We start from the raw sequence: 10,132 nt of genomic DNA on the forward strand, positions 1-10,132 counted from the left end.
GGCAGCGAGAGTGCAGCCAGCAATGCCGCCGCGAATACCTGCCCTGTCGTGCCTGCGGGCGCCGACGTGTATGTACTGGCTATCATCGACCCGCCATTCATACTGACATCTCCTCAGCTTTCCCGGCCACCAATCAACTCACCATCCCCATCCGAACTTTCGCCTCCACATCGCACCTATACGCCGAGTCAGCCGAACGACAGAAGAAGCGCCTCGCGAACGATCCCTATATCGTCGCTCAGCGAAATAGGAAGAAGGCTGCCAACCTCACGCGCCGTGCTGAGCTCGAACAAGGCCGTGTAGCGAGTCTCGGAGACCCAGTCCGCGGTGTTACAACACCATTCGTAGAATCCTTCGATACTGGAAAGCCAATCACGTACGAAGAGGGCAAGAAGATACCCAAAGACCGGAAACACCTCAACTATGCCTTCGAGCCAAAGACTGTCAGGCAGCAATTGGACAGAAGCAAAGACTTGGCTGTTCCGCTGGGTATAATTCCAGAGGAGACCACGGCCCCTACAACTAAATGGTCCAACTCCATATTCGGCAAGACGCAGGCAATTCAACTGTCGGCCGATGAGATCGAGGAGCAAAGCAAGAAGGACCATGCTCGAGCTGCTGAGGCCATCGCCCGCATCACCGCTCTCGAAAACGGATCGAGCAAAGATCGCATGCGCGTAAACATCACACGCTGTGTGGAGACATTCGGGCGTCATAACACAGATAGGATGTTCCCACCCAAGGCGCCATCATTGAGCCGGTCCGGTGCCGAAGAAGTCCGCACCGTGCGCCCAGAAACAAATGTTGCAGCGACTGCAAAGCGCGTCGGGCCTGATACTGGGTCGTCCGAAGTCCAGATCGCCATCTTGACAGCAAAGATCAAGACCCTGGCCGACTTCTTGCAAGCCCGAGGAAAGGGCGACAAGCACAACAAGCGGAACCTGCAATTGCTGGTGCACAGGAGGCAGAAGTTGCTACAGTACCTGAGACGGAAAGAGAGAGGTGGTCCGAGATGGCAGCATTGTATCGAGACTCTTGGGCTGACTGAAGGTACCTGGAGAGGCGAGATATCGTTGTGAGAGCAAATGAATAGTCTTTTCATCGCCCTTCCATCTGACACTCTTCACGTTTGCATCCACGGCTTGTAGATAAATGCATCTGCTTATTATGAGTATTTACACACATGTATATTATAAGTTGTCAAAGCGCCCTTGTAAGTATACTGCTAAACGAAGTGGATCAATCCGTGCCCATCTTCCGTATCGCCTTCCCACCTTCCCATCTGAGCAAAGTCTAATCTCGCATCACCTCCCCCAGCTCTTGCGACTATGAAGGGCGCAATCACGTGAAGGGCGTAAATTTAGGCGTCCGCCGAATTTATACAACGTTCCCACTGGGAGGCAGCAACATTACCAACGAATACATCTCCGCAGGCATCCCACTCTCGAAAACCACGTTCTTTCCTATGATCCCAAGAAACTCGCAACGCCCCAAATAACTACAATAATGTCATCCCCACCACCAAACCCTCCACCCCAGCCAAACCCCTGGTCCAGCCAACGCCTGCACTACCGCGCAATCCGCGCCTGCGACATCAATGTCTTCAACGCCTTCAGCGCCGACCACACCGGCTACGCAAACAGCAACTTTGACAACATCAAGCTGCCCGGCCCCTCCGACTCTGAAAAATTCATGAAAGGCGTCCAAAACGACTGCCTTTTAGCCGCCATCATCTGGCTGCCCCACTTGCCAGAAACGCTCTCTTTGAATCACGAAGACCGCGAAAAAGCATTCGCGACAAGGAGGAAGCAGGGGGAGATCGTGGATGAAGAATATGGTACGGCTGTAGGCGAAATCCATTTAGATATGTTGCCGCCCCATAAACAACATCATCGCAATACGGAAATTGGGCTTGATATCCTGCCCAGTTATCAGGGGAGGGGGTATGGGTCTGAGGCTATTAGGTGGGCGCTTGATTATGCGTTTAGGCGGGCGGGGTTGCATAGGGTTAAGGTTAGGGGGTTTAGCTGGAATGAGGGTGCGCTGAGGTTGTATGAGAGGTTGGGATTTGTGGTTGAGGGGAGGGAGAGGGAGAGTGTGTGGTTTGAGGGGGGTTGGTGGGATGTTGTTACGTTGGGGATGCTGGAGGGGGAGTGGCGGAAACTCGTGAGTTAGTTGAAAGAATTCAGAGATCACTCTGCTGCAATGACACGTGTTTTGCGCAGATAGTAATGACGGAATTGAGCAACAGGAAACTACGTCTCTCACGTGCTCTGCTCGCGATTCAAAGCATACCGTACTGCAACCCCCCTCTACTAACATCCCTGATCACCATCGTCGCATTATTCGCCCGTTTCTCCGCCGCATCATAAAGCGCTTGAATATCCTCCTTCCACATAGTCTCATTCATCCGAATGACCTTCCTATCATAAGTCATCATCCCATTAACCTCCCCTTCCACATCCGTAGTCTGCGTCCAGACCCCGCCCGAGCAAGCAAAAAGATCAATCTGCTCGCGCAACTGGTTGAGCAAATCGTGACAGCGGTAGTTCCACCAGTTAGTTCCGTTGGTAAGTTCGTATGCGGTCTGCTTCTCCAGGTCTTTGAACCAGGCGTGCGCGTAGTTGTCTTCGGGGAGCTGGGTGCCGATGCCGCCGAATTCGCCTTGCAGACCGATGCGCGAACTGTCGTAGGCGGAGTCGTAGTTGTTGCCTTGGCGGGACCAGAATGGCGTGCCGCATTGGGGTGTGGAGTAGTGGTGGTTGTCGTCGAAGTCGCCGGCTGTATGGTCGGTCCAGCCACTGACAGAATTGACTAGGCGAGTCGGATCGATGTTTCTTACCATTTCTGTCAATGGGAATTCGGGCCATGGAGGCGAGGTATCCTGGCCCCATTCCTCGTTGTAGATCGTCCAAGCAAAGATACTGGGGTATGACTTGAGCTGCTCTACCATTAAAGCTAGTTGTCGGTCAAACTCGTCTTGCGCGTCCTGGCCTGCTAATCGCTTACTGCCACAGCCGTCCGGTAGGTCTGGACGCAGAGAAGGCATGTCTTGAATTACCAACATCCCCATCTCATCGCAAGCTCTGTAGAACAAGGCCGGTTCAACTTTGATGTGCTTGCGTACCATGTTGTAGCCAACATTCTTCAGCACCTTGAGATCATACACCATGGCTTCGACACTTGGGGGTGTGTAGATTCCGTCTGGCCAGTATCCTTGATCGAGAGTACCGAAGGGGAAAACAAACTTTCCGTTCAAGAGTGGGCGCTGTATACCGTTGATGGTGCCACGGGAAACAGTTCTGAATCCGGTGTAGCTTTGGATGGTGTCACTGGCCATTTTTATGGTGATATTGTACAGGGTGGGACTGTCCGGTGTCCACAGTTCTGGTGATGGGACGTTGAAGGTAAATGCGGATCCGCTAGTACCTTTGGCTGTCGCCTTGGCATCGGTTGAGCCCAGTTCATGGACTGTAATCTCGTATGGGATGTTTGTTAGGTTGGTGCTGCTGTGAACAGTCACGGTTACTTCGATATGTTAGCAATGACCACAGGAGAGCACGTTCCATATTTACCAGTCCCATCCATATCCGCTGTTAGGTCCAGTTTGGCAATATGTTCTTTCGGTGTTGACTCAAGCCACACGGTCTGCCAGATACCACTGCATGGTGTGTACCAGATCATGCCCTCTCGGTTCAACGTTTGCTTTCCGATCGGTATTTGGACCATATCCACATCCGTCGGGTCGAAGGTGTATACCAGCCTGTGATGACCTTAGCTTTGTCTCCAATCCTCGTTTTACTATACTCACAGTTCGTTCGTTCCATTTGCGCTCAGGTACTGCGTCACGTCTACACTGAACTCAAAGTATCCACCTCTATGGAAACCAGCATTCTTGCCATTCACGAAGATGGTGGCCTCGTAGTCAACAGCGCCAAAGTTCAAGATGACGTTGTTGCCGCTAGGCCATGATGATGGTACTGCGAATGATGTCTGGTACCAACTCCACATGCGACCCTTTCCTGTCACACCTTGGCTGCATCAGTAACCTATCTAGCCGGAAATCTGGATTGACTTACCCGAGAGAGCACTCTCAAGGCAGAAGGGAACTAGGACCGGGTTTTCCAGTGTCTGCCCGAAAGGTGGTGATGCGTCCGAACCATTTGTAGTATTCCTGTATCCCCATACACCATTGAGGTTCTTCCAGTCCGTTCGCTGAAGGCGTGGTCGTGGGTACTCTGGCCAAGGATTGGTCCCCACTGTGTCTGTCCATTCCGTCTTGAGTGGAGTATATCCAACCTTGTAGTCTGTCCGATTACTTTGACGCGGATGAACCGTATTGACAGTGGCAGCAACAGCTGACCACGTCAACAACCCTGTAACAAGCCCAAAACTGAGCTGCATGATGAAGTTATCGGTTGGCAGGTGCGCATCCAAGATGCGGTAAGGAACCGTTGAGATGCGGAGGACGACGGCGGCTTTTAAGCCTTGGGTGGGTTCATGACAACATGGTTCAATGGTACCTGTGACGGCTTTGCAGCTGCATATTGGTATTCTTAGTTCTGGGAATAGCGGCGGGATGATCCTGGTGGCTGCACACCGTCGACGATCATGCTACTACTGAGGTAGCTCGGCGCATGTTTGGACAGGCCAGAGTAGTCGCGTGGCCGGCCCGGCTGATCTGATGCATGGCGTTCAGTATGCGTTTGCAGAGCATTCGGTTACTGCATAAGCCTGGCGCCTTGGAAACGACGAGGCTGACGGTCAACGTTGAAGAGGTGGTTGTACGTCAACGCCGTGGATGCATGCCTGACGCTTACCTACCTGCAGAGTGTCAGATGCATTGACGTAGTAGAACGAGTCTGATCAGCTGCGATCAGCGTCTTGGCTACAGGGCCGGTAGATTCCCCGCACCATACGGATCAAATGGGGCCGGATTCTAGGTTCGGACCAGCGAACAATGACCCGAAGGTGGCATGTAGACATTGCAGACAACAGTACATTATACAATATGAGTGCGAGAACATCGGGATACGCTTTGAGGCAGTTAGGAAGAGACACCGTCGATAATAGACCTGCGCAATGGACATGAAGTTGTTGGCGATAGTCTGACAGAGTCGTGCAGATGTAGGATGCGGGGATACCCCGCCTCAGCAAATGCGGTTGATGAGATAAGCGTCAAGTTGCGACGATCTCGTATGCGGCTCAGAGATACACTCAGGAACCAAAAATCTGTTGACGTCCGTTGAAAAGTATTAGGTATATTCGTGCTATGTTGTAGGAAACTTGAACAGTACACTCGCTGAGCTGTCAGGATCGTACAGGACACGCCTATGTCTGCGTAGGTGTGGGGCACTTCACATGTGCTGTTGCTCACTACATGCCTGTAACATCGGCATTCTCTAGCCGTGTGCATGCCCGCCATTCGCATGATAGCAGTGCCCAGGTCGCTCACCACCTTCCTATTTCTCTTGCGATGTCACCCCGTGCCGTAAGGCTGGTACCGCCACGTGCCACCCAAGACTGCACTGCATACAACCCCGCAATCTATAGCAACCTCGCGGATGTCTGAGTATGCTCAGATGATGAAGATGCGAGAAGAGGTTGAACGCGATGCCTGCTCGAGTCTAACATTATGGGTCTCGATCCTGCAGAATCTCATGGCATCAGCATGAATGGCTTGCTCCAAGACTTCCCCTTCGTGGCTGATGACGTCGGTCTCGAAGGGCTTGAAGAGCTTGTGAACATTGGCGACATTGGGGATCGTGGTGATGTTGGTGAAGTGGGAGAGCTTGGTGGTATTGGGGCTTCCCTCGGTGATTCATATGCTCTGCCAATTTGGGCTTGTGTGGCTATGGGTTCTAGCGTCTTTATCGAAGCGCTATCATCTTCTTCGATACCGAACAAGGTCGTTCGGTCGGAATACGAGTTCAGTATCGAGCTTACACGCGTCGTGCTTGAGCGTATGGTATCCGCGTCAGAGGTACTCGAACTCGTTGAAGTCATTGTCGACATTGTCATTAGTGACGCCCTATCCGAGCCGGAATACGACGATGCCGCTACTCCGATATCATGCTTATGAGCGCCGCAATGGATGTCGGGTATGGAAGTGTTTTCAAAGAGAATGTCGAAGATCTTGTCGCGAACATCACGCGCCGCAGGGCGAAGCATAGGTGCTTTGCTCAGCATACTTCGGATGACCTGTAATATGGGAGGAATCGCCCGGAACGCGTCATCGTCATGCTCAAATGAAGCCTTTTCAAGTGTATTCATCCAAGTCTCTACCTTGTCGAGGTTGACATGATACGATGAATCTGTTCGAGAGTTCTTGCCGCCAGTATTGGTCCTTTGCTTCGACGTACGGTGCTTTACGAAATCGTGAGGCTTCTTCTTCAGCATGAATGTGATGATCTCCAGGAAGACACAACCAAGCGAGAACACATCTGCCTTCTCAGTCTCGTGTACCCGCGACCGTTTCTTCGGTGTGGGCTTCGCCTTCGACTTCTTGAATCCAAAGTTAAAACCGGAGAAGTCCGTTGTAGGTGCTTTGGTAAGCTTTTGCCGTTGTGAGTTGTTACTGCCAGATGATCCAGACGAACTCTTGCTAATCATCGAAGCATGACGACCGTTTGGGATAGTGGGTGAAGGTGCAGGGTCATTGGGATCGAAAGGTCCTGTGCTGATGTGCGTCTCTGGCGCGCTGTATACGTAGGCGTCCATTGCGTCGGGCTTCTTGTCTTTCTGAAACGTCTCAAGGCTACCGATGTCGCTAAATGCTATCGCATTCTGCTCGTCGATGAGAATGTTTGACGGTCGAATGGCGGAGTGGCAGAATCCATTCTGATGCAGCGTTGCAATGGCGTCTGCCAGACAGTGCAGCCAATTAAGTACCAGCCATCTCCGGTCAGGCTTCAGCAGCTTCTGGTACTGAGTCGGGTTGCGGTGATCAATGAAAGTGCGAAGAGTATGCTGCCCTACAAAGTTGGTGACGATGTAACCAACACCTTTGGAGGTATACGAGGCCCAGATCGGCGCAAGATGCTCATGCTCGACCATCCTTGCGCTTTCGACATCCATCTTGAAGTCCTCTTCGAACGCATCCGGTGTTTCTGGGTTGCCCAGTGGAAATCGCCTGCGAACGTAGATTTCCCTTGCCTTCTTCGGTAGGTGCATACGTTGCCAGGCCTGTAAGCTCACTGCCACTGGCAGAGACATTACGTTCTCGACTGGAATCTCCTCGTTGGGCGCATAATCGATATGTATGCCTTCCCGCAATTCTCTTAGGAGGAATGTGAATTGTGTGTGGTAGAAGCGAGCATCGGCGTGGTTATCGCGGCGATTGGAAAGTGAAAGCTGCTCGATGTCGTCCATTTCCAGAGGTAAATCATCGTCGTCCCACGATCTGTCAACGACAGCGAAGATCCTATCCGCTTCACCAATCTCGACCAATATCAGAAAAAGTCGTCTTGCTTTTTCCAGAATCCATTCGATGTAGGTGTCGTCGCTCAGATCGCCGAAGCCGACAGGTTGTGTGAGACGTTCTCTCTCTTTCGGTTGTAGCCTTGAAGTGACGAAGTCATGGTTGACCTTTTCGTTGATTCGCTCCTCGGTCCACCATATTTGCTGGAGAGCGTGCTGCGGGGTGACGAGGCTGTGCCCGGCGTATCCATAGATCAGAGCATTCAAGGCGACCGTTTGGTCGTTGACGACGTTTGTCAATGTCCTCGCACTCATTGTGCCGATTGATGGGTTGTGGTGGAGCTCTTATGTCTGCGAGCCCCGCGTGTTAGTACAAGACACGAGTCGTGCGCCGAGTGGTGAGCTGGTGATCATCTCCAGGAAGAAGAAAATCGGATGACGGAGAGAGTGGCTGTCAGGCTTCAGTAAGTATGGAGTAAGACAATGCTGTTGTCAGGCGTCAGCGGGGCCAGAAACATCGGCTGTTGATTGTGGTACACAATTTGATCCGCCTCTCGGAACGCCTCTGGTTGTGGCAAGCGGCATGGCGACGAATACATGGCGTCGGGTCGCCGCTTAGAAGCCAATCACCAGAAGAAGGGCAATAGAAGGCGCATGCTTGAGCGTCGTTGGCATAGGGCGAGGTAGGGCCTTTTGCCTGGAAAGGTCTGCGTGGCCCCGAAAGCGGCCGCCATGTGCAACGTGACCAGGGTGTTTCCAGGCGGAGGGTTGATAAGACATGGTGCAGCAAGCGAATTACAGACGCAGGGAGACGAATGCTAAACTAGCATACCAATAAGTTTTGCGGAGGGCCGTTCCTGGAGCGGGGCGCATCGCGTTTAGCAGTGGGCGGTGGCAGCTATTGTGCACGCCAACCCTCCCCAAGGGCGGCTAAAGGTGTGAATGCAGTCTGACTCCAGACTCTGGTTTTCCGTCTAGCTTGGTGTTGCCTCTTTAGTCGTATCTCGCGATGTTTCTGGTCATTTCGCGAGATCGAAGATTGGGCAGGCTCCCCTTGAAGGCTGTCGCAATCACAGGAAAAGCTGTTGGTGCTGACAGCGGCGGATCAGCACCTAGATGCGGCTCAATTTTGCATCACCCGATGCTCATGGCGCGATACCGCCCGCAGTCGCTATCATACAGTAGCACCATGCAGGCGACTGGCAGCGATTGGAGATAGGATACACCCGGTCGGGACGTCAGAACCGAGGCTACACAAGATGCCAACTCGACATAAGATGGGATGACGCCCTTGATAGATGAAAGCAGATTGCGGCGTGGCCATGGAATAATTGTACAGACGGCGACATCTCGGCTTGGTGGCATGAATGATTACTGTACTGGTGGAATGGCGTCTGATGGTGTGCGAAAAACGGCGCAATGACTCGCGACCGGACGCCTGAGGCGGGCTGTGGTTTGGGGAGCCCGGGCGCAGCGGAAGCACAACAGAATGTGGCGTTGCACAGACAGCTGTCGGTCGCCATCCAGAGATCCTTCAGACGCACCTGGATGGAGTCCAATGTCGGTGACTCTTTCTAGACGCGGCGATTCGATCGCTGGGCAGAGGAAGGAGCTCTCTGAAGGCGGCAATCTGCGACTGCCTCTTCGCGACCAGTCCTGGAAAGCACGGCCGACCCCACGTCTCCCATTTTGACGGTTCGCCCACAATTTTTGCGACCACTGCCAATTCACACGTGCGCTGTCAGTTTGCACATCGACTTGAGCAATGATCTTCCGACGGACAGCTGCTAATTGTTAAGCACCGAAGAGTGCCCGTCAGACGGGTTCAATCATCACCAGAAAGAGCAGTGAAGAAAAATCATCTCAAATTGTTCTGGCGCACTCGTCATCAAGATCTTTCACAAATCGGTATAATGGATGCATCCACCCGGTCTAGATACCGACACACTGCAGTCTGCTCCGATCCATCTGAGGTGCTTTACTCTTCAATATCTCTAAGCCATCCTCCATTGCTCAAGCAGGATTGATGGAAAAGAATATGTTTCCCTCGCTCGGAGCCTTGGTGAGTTGGTTGCCTCCTGGATGAATCCCATTCGGCCACACAATGCTACCCCCATTATCTCCAGTGACATCTAATCGGCTACCCGCGAATGGCGCCCCGAAGACAGTGCTGAGATCGTACCACACCGTTCCGCCATCCAGGTTGTATGCCCACACCTGCTGAGGAGCACCGGAGTTTAGACCGTCCGCCTCTTTCGTCATCTTGATCGCAATGCCTCCGGATTTGTCGTCATGGTGCATCTCCTCCCAGTAAATACCGCCTGTGGCTGTTAGTTGAAAACGAAGTCAAAGCTCGCGTGTGTCCTACCAGCTTTGATATCGTGGCGGGGACCGACTGTGCCGCCGACGGACCAAACATAGATGGGGTCTGGTGAGTTGTTCAATACGACAGCGATGCCGGCGGCCCTGACTGAGGCTATCAGGGCCAGGAGGCTTGGGATGATGAGGCGCATGATGTACGCTGTGTCCAAAACGAGGGTGGTGAACGAGCGACTCCGATGAAATATGAGACCAAGCAGAAGATGCCTCCACGACAGAGCGACAGTGCAACTTGATGCTTCCACTTCTCCGTTTTATACCGCCCTCAGCCATCGGAAAAGTCCCTCCAACAGCACCACGACTAACCCGCAAGTCCTCATACGAGCATCAGTCA

General features: G+C 52.7%; 6 protein-coding genes across 6 annotated transcripts; 3 read left to right on the plus strand and 3 right to left on the minus strand.

The window, feature by feature from the left end:
• Positions 1-22: 22 nt before the first annotated feature.
• Positions 23-1,079, plus strand: J4E79_011678 (uncharacterized protein; the record flags this gene model as incomplete). Its single annotated transcript, XM_049360507.1, has 2 exons — positions 23-68; positions 118-1,079. The coding sequence occupies 2 exons, from the start codon at positions 23-25 to the stop codon at positions 1,077-1,079; spliced, it is 1,008 nt and encodes a 335-aa protein (XP_049205048.1).
• Positions 1,080-1,506: 427 nt separating this feature from the next.
• J4E79_011679 (uncharacterized protein) lies at positions 1,507-1,955 on the plus strand (the record flags this gene model as incomplete). Its single annotated transcript, XM_049360508.1, has 2 exons — positions 1,507-1,845; positions 1,929-1,955. 2 exons carry the CDS (start codon positions 1,507-1,509, stop codon positions 1,953-1,955), a joined length of 366 nt encoding a protein of 121 aa, XP_049205049.1.
• Positions 1,956-2,284: 329 nt separating this feature from the next.
• Positions 2,285-4,404, minus strand: J4E79_011680 (uncharacterized protein; the record flags this gene model as incomplete). The annotated part of the gene is made up of 4 exons (XM_049360509.1): positions 2,285-3,528; positions 3,576-3,763; positions 3,812-4,031; positions 4,080-4,404. The coding sequence occupies 4 exons, from the start codon at positions 4,402-4,404 to the stop codon at positions 2,285-2,287; spliced, it is 1,977 nt and encodes a 658-aa protein (XP_049205050.1).
• Positions 4,405-5,635: 1,231 nt separating this feature from the next.
• On the plus strand, positions 5,636-6,082 carry J4E79_011681 (uncharacterized protein; the record flags this gene model as incomplete). Its single annotated transcript, XM_049360510.1, is given in 2 exon segments — positions 5,636-5,963; positions 5,982-6,082. The coding sequence occupies 2 exon segments, from the start codon at positions 5,636-5,638 to the stop codon at positions 6,080-6,082; spliced, it is 429 nt and encodes a 142-aa protein (XP_049205051.1).
• A 177-nt stretch (positions 6,083-6,259) lies between these two features.
• On the minus strand, positions 6,260-7,734 carry J4E79_011682 (uncharacterized protein; the record flags this gene model as incomplete). The annotated part of the gene is made up of 2 exons (XM_049360511.1): positions 6,260-6,285; positions 6,363-7,734. The coding sequence occupies 2 exons, from the start codon at positions 7,732-7,734 to the stop codon at positions 6,260-6,262; spliced, it is 1,398 nt and encodes a 465-aa protein (XP_049205052.1).
• Positions 7,735-9,432: 1,698 nt separating this feature from the next.
• On the minus strand, positions 9,433-9,932 carry J4E79_011683 (uncharacterized protein; the record flags this gene model as incomplete). Its single annotated transcript, XM_049360512.1, has 2 exons — positions 9,433-9,740; positions 9,788-9,932. The coding sequence occupies 2 exons, from the start codon at positions 9,930-9,932 to the stop codon at positions 9,433-9,435; spliced, it is 453 nt and encodes a 150-aa protein (XP_049205053.1).
• Positions 9,933-10,132: the final 200 nt, after the last annotated feature.

Source organism: Alternaria viburni (genome assembly GCF_023758015.1).
Source record: "Alternaria viburni strain BMP 2772 chromosome Unknown scaffold_46, whole genome shotgun sequence".
NCBI lineage: Eukaryota > Fungi > Ascomycota > Dothideomycetes > Pleosporales > Pleosporaceae > Alternaria > Alternaria viburni.